General features: G+C 44.9%; 2 protein-coding genes across 3 annotated transcripts; one reads left to right on the top strand and one right to left on the bottom strand.

Annotated features, from left to right (window-relative positions):
* The first annotated feature begins 394 nt into the window (after positions 1-394).
* Positions 395-4177, top strand: LOC133930440 (calcium/calmodulin-regulated receptor-like kinase 2). 2 transcript variants are annotated; one of them, XM_062377090.1, is made up of 8 exons: positions 395-635; positions 849-1262; positions 1507-1660; positions 2176-2302; positions 2485-2570; positions 2668-2739; positions 2979-3182; positions 3559-4177. In XM_062377090.1, the coding sequence occupies exons 2-8, from the start codon at positions 928-930 to the stop codon at positions 3874-3876; spliced, it is 1296 nt and encodes a 431-aa protein (XP_062233074.1). In that variant the 5' UTR covers positions 395-635; positions 849-927; the 3' UTR covers positions 3877-4177. The 2 variants fall into 2 exon arrangements, with proteins under 2 accessions (XP_062233074.1, XP_062233073.1); XM_062377089.1 differs by having other exon boundaries at positions 398-630.
* Positions 4178-5118: 941 nt separating this feature from the next.
* LOC133930439 (phosphatidylinositol 4-kinase gamma 5-like) lies at positions 5119-9111 on the bottom strand. The gene is made up of 2 exons (XM_062377088.1): positions 8833-9111; positions 5119-7729 (listed from the first exon to the last, which is right to left on the bottom strand). Exon 2 carries the CDS (start codon positions 7588-7590, stop codon positions 5497-5499), a length of 2094 nt encoding a protein of 697 aa, XP_062233072.1. The 5' UTR covers positions 7591-7729; positions 8833-9111; the 3' UTR covers positions 5119-5496.
* Between the last annotated feature and the right edge of the window lie 8824 nt (positions 9112-17935).

The raw sequence follows: 17935 nt of genomic DNA, 5'->3' as shown, positions 1-17935 counted from the left end.
CATGCATGAAGGGATGTCATGTGCTCTCAAGCTAAACAAGACCATGGACATGGTCTCTCATATCTCAACAATACGGTGGCCCAGCACCAACTGCTCCAGTCTCATAAACAAGACCATGTAGACGTAGCAGCTTCGTCAGAAGCTAAACTGACGAAGCTAAACAAAGCCAGAAAAGATACGCTAAGACGAAGAGGAACAGAGAGGGGAAGGATACTCCTCCGGCCAGAAATATTGACGTTCCCACCATAACCTCCTACAATTAACCTCCGATCGGAACGTCATATATTAAAAACCGGAGGGAGCAGTAATTTTCCCGGTCTTGTGAAGATGCTACGGATATTAGTTGCTTTTGATTGATTTCTTTAGGGAAATTAGTAGCTTTTAATTAATCTTTCTGGAAGGCAGAAGATACTGGTAGCGTGGAGTTGGACTGCGTCTACTCCAAAACAGGGGACGCTGCTTTTTTTCCACGCGCTCTGAGAACCCATCCCCCTCCTCCCCACTCAGAGGTGAAAGCAACAAAGGAGGGTAGAGAATTTCGTCTCAGTCGTCTCTTCGACCCATTATCTGTTGCTCATTCTTTGAGGGGATCCGGGATCAACACCGTCGAGCAGAATCTCCGGTGTCGAGGTTTGGTACACGCTTGCTGCCTGGTTTTAGATGCCCTTTTTCAGGCTCAATTCCGCAGTTTTACCGCCAAGTTTCGGCGCAAGATTCCGCAGAATGCTAGCTGAGATTACTTCTTGCTGCCTGACGCGGCGTAGGATCGCTTCAATCTTGACGCGTTCTAGTGAGATGTTTTGGTGCAAGATTGCTTCTTGACGCGTGCTGCTGGTCCATGGCTGCAGGAGGACTTGGCGCTTCCTGGCGTGACCTCGCACGGCATGGTCGTTGCCTCGCCGGGAAGGCACCGGGAGGCGCGCGGGAATGGTCGATAGGGCGAAGGCCGTGGTCATCGGGGTCACCGCCGGGGTCGCCACCGCGGTGCTCGCGGCCACGTGCGTGCTCCTGGCCATCTGGCTGTACCGACGGCGGGCCAGCGTCGCCGCCCGGACGCGGTTAATGGAGTCGAGCACCGCGACGCTGCGGACCGGCGCCGCCAGCCTCGACTCCAGCGTGTCCGTCTCGGTGGTCTCCGAGAGCGTTGCCGACTGGGGCCACCCGCCGGAGAAGCGCACCGCGTTCTGGGCGTGGAGAAGCGGCGGCCACAACGGCAGGGAGCCGCCGCTGTCCGTCTCCGGGATCCCAAAGTACCATTACAAGTATGTTGATTATTGTTACTCTTTGATCTTGGTACTTATGCTCTTACGCCATGCTTGGAGCATGGAACTTTTTCCACGATCTTAGATGAATCAAACTGTTTCATGTGAAATTTCTTTGAATCCCTGTGAAATTACTGTAATTCAAATGTGTCCTTAGCTGTGGCTGGTCATAGATGATCAGACAATCATGTGTAAATAGCAATTTCTTAATTGTTCCATCATGTTAATGTTTGTTGCATTTCAGGGATCTGCAGAAGGCCACCAGCAACTTTACCACAATTCTAGGGCAAGGATCGTTCGGTCCTGTGTACAAGGCCGTAATGGCCACCGGTGAAGTGGTAGCTGTAAAGGTGCTCGCGAGTGATTCAAGGCAAGGGGAGAGAGAGTTCCACACTGAGGTATTGTAATATTTTTCGGCTGCGCATTTTCTCGGCTTTTGTTCTAAGCAGGTTATCTATTTTGGTTGGTGTGATGGATTTGCTAAGAGGGATGCACTTTATTCTGCTAATCCTATACTTAGATTATTTGTACCTTGGGGAACGACTTCCCTGGAAATTGGGTTGCTTGTTGGCATGCTGTGTCCTCAATTATGCTCCTCTCCGCATATTGCTGCCACTGCACACTAGTCACATAGTAATATAGTATGGAGGGAAAAGGCAGATAAGAAATGATCACTTCACTAAAATAGAAGTTTGTGAGTCTAGGGAAGTGCAAATGCGTTGAAAAGGAAGGGCAACATGGGTTGAAGAATTGTGGTTCTTATTCGTTTTCAGTGGATAAGAAAAAAGAAAGATGCTGGGGGTAAATCAAGTGCAACTTGCGATGCCTTTAATCTATGTGACATCTTTGAATGTGAAACATTTGACTCTGTTTAACTAATCGAAGTGCAATCATGACTACGTCTTGTTTGCAGGTAGCATTGCTTAGTAGGCTGCATCATAGGAATCTTGTTAATTTGGTTGGGTATTGTGTGGAAAAAGGCCAGCGCATCCTAATTTATGAGTACATGAGCAATGGGAGTTTGGCACGCCTTTTGTATGGTAAGGAAGAAAATTCTCTACTCTGGAAAATGAAACACGAAACAGATAAATATTACAAAATGATTTGCATACTACTTCTACATAGAGCATATAGTATGTGGGTGCATTGAAAATAGAATAAACTAATTGTTTCGTCAAGCAAAAGACTTCTCCCTGATTATGTTCATATCATGTCCTGTTAGGCGAAAATAAACGAAGTTTGAGCTGGCAAGAAAGGCTACAAATTGCCGACGATGTCTCTCATGGGATTGAGTATCTGCACGAAGGGGTACGCTAACAGTTGATAACTCTTGAAGTGTGCTTTTGCTGTAAATAACCTGATCTTGGCAATTGATGAAAACTATGACTATGTGTAATGTGTGCAGGCTGTTCCACCTGTCATTCACAGAGATCTAAAGTCTGATAATATACTTTTGGACCATTCTATGAGGGCCAAGGTCAGACATTTTATGATGTACTTCATATTGATCATTGCAAATGCCTTTCTACTCCACATGCACTTTTAAGTATTATCATGTCTGTTGTTTTAACTAAACCAATACTGGCTCATGATGAGTCTAAAGTTAAGTGAACAACTGAACCTGGATACATGCAGCTAAAAGCAAGATTTCATCCATGAGACTTAGCCTGAAACCATTCTCATATATTCTAATTTATATTTACCTGGTGGGCGCAGGTTGCAGACTTTGGTCTATCAAAGGAGGAAGTATATGATGGAAGGAAGTCTGGCCTCAAGGGCACGTATGGATATATGGATCCTGACTACATGTCCACAAATAAGTTAACAAAGAAGAGTGATGTGTATAGTTTTGGCATAATTCTTTTTGAACTAATAACAGCCATAAATCCACAACAAGGTCTAATGGAGTATATTAATCTGGTAAGTCATTTTAACGCGTTACTGAAAGTCTATATGGAATTATAAAGCCTTGTTTCTACATATCCAATAGGTTTTTCACTTAATACTAGCAGGTTGGTCACTTTGTCTATTTGACTACTTGTTTTGCCTGGCAACAAGCTACAACTCCACTTTTCAGTCATGCACATCAGACGAGTGCACTAGCTGCGACATCAGTTTAGCATGAGTTGTACAGTTGGACCTGTTCCTTGTGAAGCATGATGTTAGGTCACAAACATTGTTTTTTAGTAACTAAAATTTTGCACTTAGATGAAGTTGCTGTGTTAAGCCAGTTTGTGCGCACAAAGTATCATCGGTAGCGTTGTGGAGTACTTATACAATGCATCTCTCCTTTCAGGCAGCGATTGGAGGGGAAGGAAGGGTTGATTGGGTTGAGATACTGGACAAGAACCTCCTAGTAGGGAACATCCCCGAAGAGGTAAGGATGCTTGCTGATGTCGCTTACCGATGCGTTAACAAGAGCCCGAGGAAGCGCCCATGGATATCAGAGGTCACACAGGCCATATCAAGACTCAGACAGCGCCAGCTGATGAAACATGATGCACTAATTTTGCCAAGGAGCGAGACGAGGACCGTTCTAAGTCGGATAGAGCACCAGCATGTGGAGCTGAGTGATCTTACCAGCATGAAAGAACTGACGCCGATAAGGGCATGAGCTTGTTCATCTAGTATATAGCTTGCTTACGGAGTTAATTTTTTAACCTCGACCAAGTAATCGAAATGTTAAGGGAATGAACTTAGTTTGAGGAAGTTCTAGCTGTTTGATAAAGCATCAGTTAGTTTTGGTCCTTGAAGGTGTATTGGCTGCCATGAGAGGTTACGTTGATTCTAGTTGTGTACTAACCTGGGGTTTGAAATAGTTGTAAATAATCTACAGTAGCAGTTGTAGCATGTGGCAAGATAATTACCGTTATTGAGCAAGGAAAATATTTATTTTTTACGTGTAATACCTAAAACACCCTCGAAATATAAACGAGCAACAAATGTTACAAGTCGAAATAAATAAATGGGGCATGCATATTTCAGTACATATAATGATTTCTCAGCAATTTTCTGCACTTTGCATTTATTCTGGGCCTAGTATTTCTGAGGAAATTGATTTCATACCTAACGACTGCAAGATAGACCGAGGACATTAAACTGCAGTATGGCTTTAATTGCAAAGATGCAATTCAACTCAGGTTACTGGAAAATTTTACTGTTGCCATGCCCAGCAGCATCAAGAGCAGAGTAGCAGACTGGACAGTTTTACTGCCACCAATAAAGAGCAAGGTACAACACTGATAGACAGCATGAAAACTGATAACACAACAAAATCACTATAAGTTGAGCTTTAACATTAATCTGAGATCTGAACAATGTTCAATTACCATATCAGAAGCTTCTGTTGAAAAGTTTATCTGAATGAAACTTTTGAATGCATATCATGAGTGGTGGAGCTGGGCCAAGAACTGGGCAGACATCACAATCCCAAGTTCCATCAAGCAACTCATGTCTAGCAGTCTAGCTAGAAAAGGAAAAGAAAAGAGAAAAAAAACTATGTACAGAGCAAGGCCATCATCTTGGCATGGACCTCTGGTACAGGCGCTCAATTACTAAAATTCTATTGCAATCCTGTAAAGGATGGCTTTATTCTAGAACTTCATAGCTTAACACCTGCAAGAAAGCCACAGCAAACAGCAGCAGCCGAAAAGGATGCTCAGCTCCCTACTCCTGCACTAACTCAAAACTGGCAAGAAGTGCCCAGCCTCTGCTTTGCCCTTTGCGCTGTGGCGCGGCACTTGCATGAGCGGAATGCCTCAGGCAGCAGCTCCTGGAACTTCTCAAGGAAAAGCCCCCACAGCATGAAAACTGATAACACAACAAAATCACTATAAGTTGAGCTTTAACATTAATCTGAGATCTGAACAATGTTCAATTACCATATCAGAAGCTTCTGTTGAAAAGTTTATCTGAATGAAACTTTTGAATGCATATCATGAGTGGTGGAGCTGGGCCAAGAACTGGGCAGACATCACAATCCCAAGTTCCATCAAGCAACTCATGTCTAGCAGTCTAGCTAGAAAAGGAAAAGAAAAGAGAAAAAAAACTATGTACAGAGCAAGGCCATCATCTTGGCATGGACCTCTGGTACAGGCGCTCAATTACTAAAATTCTATTGCAATCCTGTAAAGGATGGCTTTATTCTAGAACTTCATAGCTTAACACCTGCAAGAAAGCCACAGCAAACAGCAGCAGCCGAAAAGGATGCTCAGCTCCCTACTCCTGCACTAACTCAAAACTGGCAAGAAGTGCCCAGCCTCTGCTTTGCCCTTTGCGCTGTGGCGCGGCACTTGCATGAGCGGAATGCCTCAGGCAGCAGCTCCTGGAACTTCTCAAGGAAAAGCCCCCATGTCTCTGGTCCCATGTCAGCCAGCTTGACGAAACTCGCACTTGTTGGGAGCGTATCGTTTGCACTCCCCCAGTTGCCAACTTGAGAGACAGGTCGGTTGCTGTTGCACTCAGAAGTTTTTGCAGAATCCGCACCCTTGGGAACAGCAGACAGCCTACGCTGGGTTTTGTCAGTTAGAGTAACACCCTTCAGTGAGGTTGACAGCTTCAAAATGTTAGCAAGCCACTTATTGACAGGCTTAGGGCAAGCTAACTTTCCTGCATTGCTTTCTACCTCCTCTTCAATGTCATATTCCTCTTCTTCTTCATTGCCCTCATCCAATTCAGACAGTGGGTTTCTGGAGTTTCGCCCCTTAAATTCAAAATGGTGGGCAGATAGTTCTTTTGGCATATCGTGATCTTCACTATCCAGTTCAAATTGAGTTAAATCCTCGTCGCCAGAGTCATGTTCTGTGGAACAGTCTTCTCGTTCTGTTGCTAGCCTCCTTGCCTCCATGCAGACAAACTCTAGCTCACTTGGCTGATCTTCCATTCCAGTAAATTCCCTGCTCATCATCTCCCCTATCTCTGCAAGGCAGAGACCAAATGCTGTGGCTTCTTTCAGAAATATGGTTGAGAGTATTAGTACTCTGAGGCATGCTTCACGGATCATAGGCAACTCCATACGAAGCATGTCAGCATCTTTCATTGGGTCAAGATTTGCTATGTACTCAAGCTCATCATCTGAGAACGGGATTGATGCCTGTGGCCAGTGGATCCATTCAAAATAAGGATCCTCCAAGCACTCCGGAAGGCAGAGACCATGATCAATAGGGATAAGTTCAGTCTGATTCCCAAAATTTCCTGCTCCAGTCTGCTTCCTTACCAGAAGATTTCCAGCATGTCTATCAGTGTTAAAGATCCTGATGTCAAGAATACCAATCCTATGAACAGCAGAAACAGGAAAGCTTGAAGTGCCGTGGTCACTGGCATCAAAATCATGAGGAATGAACTGCTGGAATGATGCAATCTTGCTAACAGCTTGTGTGCCACCCTCAGCAGCATTCTTGTTAGCACAGTTGACGTCTTCATTCATATGAAATACAGGATGAGAAATCTTAACAAGAACTGTCGGAGGGACATTAGCAGAGTTATCATAGTCCAGAAGGTAGGCAGCAACCTCTCTGAAACCAGTCTCACCAACTCGAACTGATCTTTTGAGGCCTGGCTGCCCAAGGGCTTTCCCTGTAAAACCTTTTGGATTGTTGGGTGCAAATGGCTCCTCGTCATTTGGCTTCACAATGGCAGCATTCTCACCTTTGCTGTTTCTGAAATAGTAGGCACCTCCAAGCCCACCATTGACAGGTATTGGATCCACACCGTTTCTTATAGCCCTAGCAACATCCTTCACGAGCTGCCTTGTTCGAGAGCAGCGGCTCGGACATACTAACAGTTCAATTGGACTGCCCCTATCTCTTTGCTGATGGAGATCCTTGCCTGTAGGGGACATGCATGGTGTGGAGGAACTCCGATGCATGAAAGTCTTGGTGAGAAGTAACGGGGAATCGTTTCTGATGGTGCTGAGATCATTCTTTAGGACACGATCACCTAATGTCAGAGAACTCTCCTCAGTGGGAAAATTGAGGGCCACCTGCAACTTTCTTTTGACCGTGTGTACATTGTCACCACGATCTAGTTTAACAGCCAGAACACAACCAGTGTCAGTTTGGACAAAAAGACGTTTCCATCCACCAGCCCTGGTCTCACTTCTACTTTTGGTAGGATACTCACTGCTAAGAGCTCGGTCCAAGGCTGAAACTGCCATCTGGGTCTGCACTGGGCTCTCCACATTGCGAGACATGGTGGACAACGACAAAGGAATTGAGGTCAATGCACTAGAGGTAGCTGCCACAATGAGGCCTTTCTTGCTCCTCTCTTGTTTTCTTTTGCGCTCGTCAAATTCAGCAGACGAGTGCGAGAGAGACACCGCAGTGATCATCAGGCAATGAAGGACATCTTGCGCACTAGCTAGATGGCTCCAGAAAGTGACAACATAAAGAAGGTGAAGACGGCAATATCCCCCCTACAGCTGGGAGCCGTTCTGAAACCTGACAAGCTCACTTGCCGATCCCTAGATCCTGCAAGAAGAGACAGAATAAGAGGTGGTTATCATCGTTTCCTCAAGTCAAAAACCAATTAGTAGTAAGCATCAAAACAAGAAAAGAATGATTCTCCTCATGACTTCCAAACCACTCTTGCTTCATTCTTGTTCTACATGAAGTATGGAATGGAAGATAGGAAGTTTCCTCACGACACACTCGGGCAGTCAGGTAATTAATAAACCACAACACTTCAGATAGCTAAAGTGAGCATTCATATTTGTTAAGGAGAAGTTGGCATACATAAGGAGTGGACTACCACTTTCCAGAAAATTGTTGACTACTAGGCAGCAGATTTTTTAAGGAACACGTTGAAGCTATGATATGTTAGTTGAAATAGGTGCATCTTTTGCAGTTTAATCATTAGGATTCGGCCTGTCCCCCATTCACTCTCCCGTCAATAGCATCTGTGTTTGCTTACCCCGAACCTCTGTCAATTGGTGAGATCCAGGCATGCCACTAAAACTCCCACGCACCGAAACAAGAAACCTCAAAACCCACATCTCAGTTCTTTCCGGTAGCTGCACGCATCAGCCATTTCACTCACCTCACCTCACCTCACCTCATCTCATCAGGGCTAGTTAAAATTGTGAGCAATTGTCAAAAGTGGCCCTTCTACTACAGGAATATTGTACTTCGTGAGCTGAATCTACACTACTGCAGTAGCTGCACAGGCACAAATATTGCTCCACACCTCGATCGACGCAGATCAGCCGCTGCTAGAAGCAGATGAAGAGGAGAATGCTTAATGCTATGAAGCCAAGAGGTAGAACAACTTCAACGTGTATCCACTGCGATTGAGTCATCAGGCTGAGGAATCAGGGGCCAAGCTGAGAGCTTAGAGCAGCAACATAGCAAAGGAAACTATTGTTCCGGAAGCTACTAGAAATGGATCTGTGCTGCATATATGCGCAAGAAAGCACAGTTTTTCCCTGCTAAGAATGCCAGCTTTTGCGCTCCCGACTAAAAAAAATGAGGCAAAAACGGAAGAAAATAATAGACACGGCAGGATTAATGAAACAAACACTAAACGCGAACGCAGAACCCCAAGAAACCAGGGGAGGAGGATTTCCTGCACGTACCTGATCCAATGCGGAGCCTCGGGAATGGCGGCCCGCCGCCGGCGGAGCTGCAGATCTGGCAGTGCGCCGCAGCCGCAGCCGACTCGCCCCCAGAAGGCACCACCTCCCCCTCCGGCGACCAGCGCAGTACCACCACCTGTCGGTCGCTGGCACCAGACCCCCACCTGCCGGCACCCCACTGAGTGGCTCTGCCTCCCACCTCCCAGTCCGCTTCTTCAATCGCTCTCGGCGTCCGCGCTGTGCGTTCGTGTGCAGGGGCGGGGCGCCTCAAGTAGAGGGAGAGGGATGGGTTTGAGAGGGGTTAAGGAGGCAGGCTAACCAGTAACCATGGTTAGGTAAGGAAGGTGGTGAGGATGCCGTGAGGGGATTGGTCGAGGCAACGGGCGTCTCGGGGTCCACCTCCTATTTGCATTTGCAACCCTATATTTTCTGTAATTGCATTTAGGTTGTGCACCAGTGCCCCTGGTAGCAGTCGCACAACACCTCTCCTTTTTCTTTTGGAAAAATAAACCACTTAGGAGAAAGATCTTGCTTAGAGCATCTTCTGTTGTTCCACTGCTTTTGCGTGGAAATATTAAGCGGCTTTCACTTTAGATGTCGTTTGGTTGGGCCACTGATACGATCACACCGTCAACTGATTACGTTACTTTTCGTTTATTGCATACCCAATGTAATCAGATGCCACGGGAACGATACCGGCCCTTCAGCGAGCCGATTATGCCCAATCTAGGCGGTAAGTGATTGCAATATTGTCTAACAGCGCATTGCGCTTTCTCTCTCGAAAAGAGAGAGGAAAAACTACCATCACTGTAACATAGTAAGTTTTAACATATTAATTAATAGTAAATTTTACTTCAAATTAAAAATTTGTAATTAATTAAATCAAATAAAATTAAGAAAATATGTTTTAATATATACATACTAGTATGTATATATTCATATATATTATTAAGTATTTCAAAATGCGCTATCTAAATTTCTAAACTTTTTTTGCATTAATTGAGTCATGTATATTTAGTTTATTGTTTTTTATGATTCTTTAAGTAGAGATTTGAAATTGAATGTCTCTCAATTTCAAATCTATTTTTAGATTCCATTCAGCTCAAATTCAATTTAAATTCAAATATTTTTTATTCAAGTCATCTTTCAAATCTCAGAGTTTTACTCATCTCATAATTCAAATATCCCCAATTGAATCATGCCAAGACCTAACTCAAATCCAAATTCAAATCCCTCTTTTAAATTTATCTCAAAACCCTTTTCTTTTTCCCTTTTTCTTTTTCTCCCCGGGCCTAATCTTCCCTCCCTCTCTCTTTGCGTAGCCCGGCAAACCAACCCACCGGCCCAGCTCTCCCCGCGCGCATCGGCCCACTCGTGCTCGCCCGCGCTCGCGCGCGTGCGAGCCCAACCGTCCACGTGTCGGCCATCCGGTGTGCGCCCTCTCCGCTCGAGCTCCCGCGCCGTCTCCCTCACCAGCGCGACGCCACTGCATTGTCCACCCCGCAACCACAATGGACGGCGCATTCAATGTGTCATTGACTTTCTCACCATCTCCACGCTCTCGCTCTCTCTCTCCCCTCTCTCTGCTCTCTCTGCGCGCAACCGAGCCACCTGACACCTATGACTTTCCCACCCGTGCACGCGCATGGCCGATGTAGTGCGACCATGCCACGGGAATTAAGGTGGGCGTCGCCTACCACCTCGCCGACGATCGTACGACGTCACAGATTTCCATATCGCCTCTCTGCTCATCCCCCTCCCTCTATAAATATCGTAGCTCGGTCTCCCCTTCTCTATTTCCCCGCCTCATCACCGCCACAGCACAGCTGCCATCGCCAATGCTCGTTGTTGTAGCTCTATCGTACCAGAAGCCAAGGAGTACCAGGAGCTCCCTGTCATCATGGTGTCGCCCCTGCCTCGCCCAGAAGCTGGACCGAAGCACGCACACGCCGGAGACATGCAGATGCCGCCACCGTCAAAACTTCACCACCGGCCACCGTCCTCTCCCTCTCCCACTCTAAGCTCGGTGAGATTCCCCTCGCCCTCCCCTTTCAATTGCGCGTGTCATTTTTCCTTTGGCCCGACGCCGGTGCGCCCCTCCACGGTGACCGAGCACCATCGTACCTCACTTGCATGCTGCTGGCCAAGCCACGGTCCGGCAATCAGCCCTTGGACCCCCTGGCCGAATTCCCCGCATCGTGCCACACCCGTAGGAACCTTTAGCCGACAACCCACCTCCCTTTCCTCTTCTCCGTTGCTCCAGCCAAGCTCTGCCACCTAGCTTCACTCTGGCCATCGTCTGACTTCGCTCCAGTCACTGTTGGCTGACGTTAAGCCCCCAAATAGAATCCTCATCACATGTAGAGGTCCAACGACTGTTTCTCTTCGTGAGTCACCGGTGGGAGCGCGAGTCCGATGAGCCCTCCAGCGCGGCTCCACCACTATTGCTTGCCGTCGCTCCCCCTTCGTCGCTTCACTCTGTTTGCACTCTTGGCTCGGCTTGCTCTTGCCCCCACGCAGCTCGACCAAGGCAGGCTGCAGCTCGGCCAGCGTGTTGTTGGCATGCCAAGCCAGCCCAGCTGGCCTGACCCGAGTAGGTCGACCACAGCGTAGCCTAGCACTGTGTGACCTAGGCCCAAGCCTGGCCCAACCCAAGTTACTGTTCAGTGGGCCTCACCTATGAATAGTACTATTTCATATTTCTTGATTTAATTTTAGATTAAATCTTTTGGGAGTTATAACTTCTCTGTTATGGCTCCGATTTTTGCGACTCTTTCATCAAAATTCATGTAAATTCGAGATATGCCTATCTATCATAGTGTGACATCCATTAGGGCTCATTTGGCTTTTCATTTGGTGTTGTTTGATTTTTCTCTAGTATAGTTCATTATTGATCGTAATCGCGTTTACAGAACCAGCGGAGTTTTGTGAGTGCTGAGCAGGAAGCATTAGGGCTTAGAGAAGAACGTTAGAGAAGGCAAGTCCTATCTCCTTGATCATATTGAACCTATGCTTTCAAATAATCTACATGATCGACTAAAAAACTGAACTTATTATCTCATGTACTATATATTGTGCATTCAACTGCTTATAGTAGTTAATCTATCAAACAATTGTCATGTCTTAAATGTTATCATCCAGAATACATATCATCCTAGGATTTATCAGTCGTTATCTATATTAACGTCAAACGACGCCTTGATATCTATCATGCTTAGGATTGAATACATCTCCCTGGATACGTCGCTTTCAAAGTACGTCTCTTCGGAGACATCGCTTGATTGTTATCAATGTTAACTAATATATCATGAATCCTTGATGGTAATGAATTCTGTGATGATGGTGAGATCTTTGATGTCGTGTGGGATATGGCGGGTGGTGCGTAAAAATGGATGAAAACCTTTTTGCTTGGGCAGGTAGAGTAGTACTTTGGACGAGGATGCTCTTGGGGCTTGAGTTACCTTTGTGATATTCATTGCCAGAAGATACATGCCATGATCGCTTAAGGACCAAGTCATTTTGTCACCATGCTTAAACCACCCCAGTGCAACCATGCGTCCTGTATGATCAGGACTTGACTTTTCTTTCACCGGACTAGGTTGACCATCATACTAGGAGGCTGAGAGCAACAAGAAGTCAAGTGACTATCTGTCCCTCTATTTGAATGTGCAGAGACCGGCAAGTGCTTAAAAATGGAACCTGGCATTTAGTACAAGGCATCTAGTACTTAGGGTGTCTCGTAGAAAAGCTCGACAGGAAAGGTGATTAAAGTGTCTCAATATAATTCGCTCCTCCGCTTGCAACGGTTAGAGGCTAAGCATATCATGTGGGTACAATATACAATGTCTATAGAGTATAAACCTATTCGAATAGCTGGGTCCACGATCATGGACATGCGAATACATAACCTTTTTGACTAGACTCCGAGTGTGTGTGTCTTGATTAGTGAGTGTGTGGACTAGATGTCCATGAGATGAGGTTGCTGGCTAAATCTGTCAGGATCTGTGTGGTACTAGAGGTATATTAGATGTGGTGATAGAGACTGTGGAGTGAGGTGTATCCCCTCCTAGGACTGAAAATCCCTCATATATGACTTGTTACCTGGTTTTAACTACTCCAAAGTGTTTTAAGGTTAATAGTAGAGAATACAACTGAGTTCCTACATAAAATGTTTTACGTTCAAAACCAAACCGTAAAGCCTTATCCTTGAATTACCTTTATACGTCTATCAAACTCTTGAAGTAGTATAGGGCTTGCTAAATACCTTTCATACCCACTTTTGCTGTCATTAAGATGAGGAAACTGAAGCCGACTTCGCTAGAGGAGAAGATGAGGATGAAGATAGACTTAGAAGTAGCGTTCGCACTCTAGCTTCCTGTGGCTTTGGGTTGTTGTCTTCCACTGTGCTTTTATTGGCCATTAGGCCAAGTTTGTAATATACAATATGGTTTATAACCTTTTGTACTCTGTAACCTTAATGCTTTATATACAATGTTTGACTGTGATATTACAACTGTTATACTATATGTATCAATTACTTGATCTAGGGACTGATACAGGAGGCATAGAAGATCCTAGAAAATTGGGGTCTTACAATCAGCATAGCGCACGATGTAAGAAGTGGCACTGACCAGTCGGCCATGGTTGATCTCACATGCTGCACATGCCTTCCTCACCATCCCTCACCGCCTCCAAGCCCATTTCTAGTGGCAACTTTACCGGATTTGTCAAGGGTGAGACCAGATCTAGTGTCTCAACGGCTTGTGTTTGTGACACCTCTTTGGTCTCCTTCCCCACGCATCTTCCCATATGCCTTCCAAGCTGACTTCCCATGGTCTTAGTGCATTCGAGAGCATTGGTGGGCATCGTCAGGGTGGGGAGCAATGGTGGTGTCGTCTAGATCTGAGCGGTTGGCCATCATGTCTAGGTTTACATAGAGAGTGGAGTTGGTCGTAGGCCCATCTCGAAACTTGACCTGCCTAAGGTTTTGAATATCTCTAGTGGGCAACCCCTATCCTCAACTGTTATCCACGGCTGATCCAGCCTGCTACTTGAATGTAGGGTCAAGGGAACGTGAGGAACCATAAACCACAATTCTAACTTGCTGCCATTACTCTAGTGCCTTGCCACTGTCATCCCCGCATGAGGGTGATTTCGGGAACTTTTCACATATTTTTATTTGATGTCGTTCTTCGGAAATAGCATGTAACATATATGCTATTCATACATGTTTTTGACTATTGTTTTATAACTATTTTAGAATATGCATGATGGGCACACTTGAATATGGTATGTGTGGGAGAATTCATAAAACTTATTACACATGTTCTGTCTTTTCATCCATAAACTTTCGATTTTTTTGGAATCAATTTCATTATACCATTTTTGCACAACGGGATACTAGGCAATGTTGGAGGAAGATTCAGAAAAACATATATACTGCACAAATTATCGAGGATTAATCTCTGATAATATATCCGGAGTATACCGGACGATGGGTGCGTAATCAACTATTCTGGTGGCTATTTGTAGGTGTGTGTGTCTAATGAAATAAAAAACAGCTATGTCTAGGTCATCATTACAAGGGGTTGGCATGCTCGGCTCGTCCTGCACACCCTATCCCATCCGCCAAACACTATGCCGCCCGCTACAAGCCTGTCACGCTTGCCTGCCAACCTGTTGCCCTCGCCTGTTAGGCCATCCTGTAGTATTAAATGCTACGGGACGGGTCATACCGTCTCTGCGCCGGCCCATGACTTTGCCCGCCGAAAGAATTTCTGGGGAAGGAAAACGCATGAGTAAATAGTATTAAATGTAATTAGACTGGTTATGTGAGTATCTGTCCCGCGATCAGCCCTTACTAGTAGCGGGGTTTCCATCTATGACCAGGGAACTGATCATGCGAGCCCCGTTTGGTCGTGCATGGGTGGCTATGGATTTGAAAATATCAACTCTCAGCTGATATATACCGGTTTGGACCCTTCTGACAGAGGACGTCTTATTCTTTACATCGACGTAAATTTAGTAGCTTACTTCCCCCAGAACTTTCGCCTCCCCTCTCTCATAATCTGTATCATAGCAACTCCTCCTTCACTTGCAATCTACCGTAAGGCCCTTGCACATGCAATGGTCTTTCTGGCGATGAATTGTTATGGTCAATGCAATCTTTAGTAAAAAAAATTTCTCAGGGAACAACCGGAACATTCCGGTGTGATTCATTTAGAAGAAAAAGGATTGTAAAGAGTACAAGAGGAACACTCTGCTCTAGAAAAACATAAGTATCTTGCTACGCTAAATTCTATCTCGAGCGACGTCATGTGTAAATGAAATCATTCATTGAATGATTCAAAAAGGGTATTATGCTTCATGAAGGAAAGGTGGAAGTACCTATGGCAGTCCCTAAAAAAATTGAAACTTTCCCAATTCGGATGCCAGAGCTGTAAACATCGTTGAAGGAGCAGAGAATTAAGGAAAGCAAACAAATCTTGTAGATCTACATTCACCTCGATATGAAAGACTTTGTAGTCAACTCCTTCCTAGTGTGACACAATGGTTCGAACGATGAATGTGATATTGGGGGGTGTCTTATTAGTGTGGCCATATTAAGAATACTAACAATTGAAGATTGACAATACCCAAATCGACAATGGTCCTCGTCAGCGAATAGATTATTCCTATTTTCGATCTGTGATATGACATGATCATTGACAACACAAACCTAGAATCATCCTCCTACCCAACCTCCAGGCCTTGTGGGCAAATCGAAGGAGCGGAGGAGACCATCACTTTTCAAAATGCTAAGTGCGTTGGTGATTCGAGTAGTGCTAGCTACCGATGATATCGCGACAACTCTAGCATTGGTCTCTGTTGTCAACACACATTGCTATATTCTCCTACATCATGTTTTTTGTATGTTAATGTTTTACAAAGCTCCAGGGACACTATCACAACCTTGTATTTTTGTAAGGTTCTCATAAGAAGCGGGACGGATGTACAAATTTATACTTTTTGTGGGGTGCATCGAAAATTTAGGTGGGATGCGGGGGCATGCTTCCCCAAATAACAAATAATATTTTTTTCTTTTTTTTTCACCAGATCTCCTTGTCCTGGGATCTTCTTTGAAGATCTTTTAAGGACATCTAACAGGGAAGGTTTCTAGTGCTATAGGAACCTGAAAAATACTGTTGTGTTGGAATTTTACCTTCAACAGCTACGGTATCGAGGTAAACAGTGTTGCGGAGTGAGAATGTGCTACACCAAATTTGCTGCTACCCTATAGCATTCGCATCACTATTCACACAGTATGCACGTGGACTCGAGGGAAGAAGTAGAGTAATGTAAGGTGAGAAATAGAGTAGCTGTTGGATAAAAAAATAGATGATGCTGTAATAGTGTTAAGGGATGCTATAATAGTATTATAGAGGATAAATTTTTAAGTATCTCTTGGATATGGACTAATGAGGTTCATATCCCGGACCTTTTTTCTCGTTTTGCTCTAAGCAAAGTTGTTTTTGGTATTTTGGAGTTTTGCATCAACCAAGGAGAAAAAGGCAAGTGACGTGTATATGCCTATTTTAGTACAGCCATAATCCGTTTGCCTGAATGTACGTGTAAAGATACATGTATTTTCACCGGATATGAACTCCTTCACAGCTATGGCTACTTTTATATGCCGCAACACGGAGGCACAGCTCGTACTCGTGGCACCGGCAGAGCCAAGCTTGGCACCCCTGGCCGATGCATGCTGCTCTTGTGGGCTTGGATCCGTTGCATGGGGCCGGGTGTACTCATCGTGACAAGCTAGCAGAGCATGCATGCCGTAGGGCCGTTGCGTTGGCCCCTTGTTCACTGCAGTCCAAGCAAACCAGGCTCCCTGCACACAGGAACCGTGCGCCGGTGGCGTCTCAGCATTTGATGCTCCTCCACGTCAAGCGTCTAACTCATGCCGGTTTCCTGTCAAAATGATAAGAGATAAGGCTCGTGATGTGTCCAAGGATTTCTTCTTTTCTTTCACGGTAGCAAGTTCAAGTGCAGCACTACTGGTGGGAGTTTGTTGAGAATTGCAACAAAGTTAGTTTCACCTTTTGTCTCCAATGTTTTTCAGCCGTTTCTGCCTCTTGTGAATTGCCACAAGTTAGCTATATCTTTTCTGTTTGCGGTATCTTATTAGGGTTGTCTATTGCAAAAAGATGGTTTTTAAGGTGGGATCACGTATGATGATGCAACTTAAAGGACCCGCAATGTTTGATGGAAAAGGTAGTCTTAAGGTGTGGCCTTAAGACTACCTTTTTATATCTCTATCTCTGTATCTCTGATATAAAAAGCATTACTTGTATCTCTTTTTTCTAAATTGGCACATACATGTATACGGATCAATATCATCTCTTCGATCGACTTCATCAAACAACGTTTGTTTCATTCCGTGCCCTCCCTTCCTCTAGCAATTAAGAGCTCCAATGACACAAATACCATTTATGTTGGACTAATAAAAAATTAAAGACAATCCAAACATAACACAAATAAGTTTTTCGTAATAGAGTTTTCAATTTGTGTAAGATCATATTATATGTTACTGTAAGTGCAATTTCTTAATTTGGATGCAGTTATATTTCTTAAAGCAACATACACTACCACGGAAAGAATCATCCGTGCAAACTTCAGTCGCACATAAAAAGCCGAGCCAGCAAGAACTAACAGTGATACTAAATAACTCTGTCGGTTAGTAACACGAACCGGTAGTGATAATTTGAATATCACTACCGGTTCTAGCTAAGAATCAGCGTGATGTATCACTACCGGTGCATAAAACGAACCGACAATGATATTAGCTCATCAAAAGACGTGCCTTTTATAACCGATAGTGATAATGGCTATCATTGCCAGTTATGTTTACGAACCGACAGTGATACTTAAAAATCTTTATGTCTTCATGTGCGCGACTGCTCAGCTTCCCAGTGACTTTAAATGACATTGCTCTCTCTCTCTCTCTCTCTCTCTCTCTCTCTCTCTCTCTCTCTCACGCGCGCGCGCACTCACCGCCAGCTACCTCCACCTCCGCACGATCCATGGATCCACCACCGCCTCCATCGTCTTCTCCAAGGAT

The sequence above is a fragment of the Phragmites australis genome, chromosome 10 (assembly GCF_958298935.1).
Source record: "Phragmites australis chromosome 10, lpPhrAust1.1, whole genome shotgun sequence".
NCBI classification, from domain to species: Eukaryota; Viridiplantae; Streptophyta; class Magnoliopsida; order Poales; family Poaceae; genus Phragmites; species Phragmites australis.
This window is presented reverse-complemented; position numbering and strand designations above follow the sequence as displayed.

Coding starts and splice junctions, on each gene's coding strand:
- LOC133930439 (XM_062377088.1), bottom strand. CDS start 7,590: ATGATCACTGCGGTGTCTCTCTCGCACTCGTCTGCTGAATTTGACGAG.
- LOC133930440 (XM_062377090.1), top strand. CDS start 928: ATGGTCGATAGGGCGAAGGCCGTGGTCATCGGGGTCACCGCCGGGGTC. Junction 2,571..2,667: donor TTGAGTATCTGCACGAAGGG/GTACGCTAACAG, acceptor TAATGTGTGCAG/GCTGTTCCACCTGTCATTCA. Junction 2,740..2,978: donor ACCATTCTATGAGGGCCAAG/GTCAGACATTTT, acceptor TGGTGGGCGCAG/GTTGCAGACTTTGGTCTATC.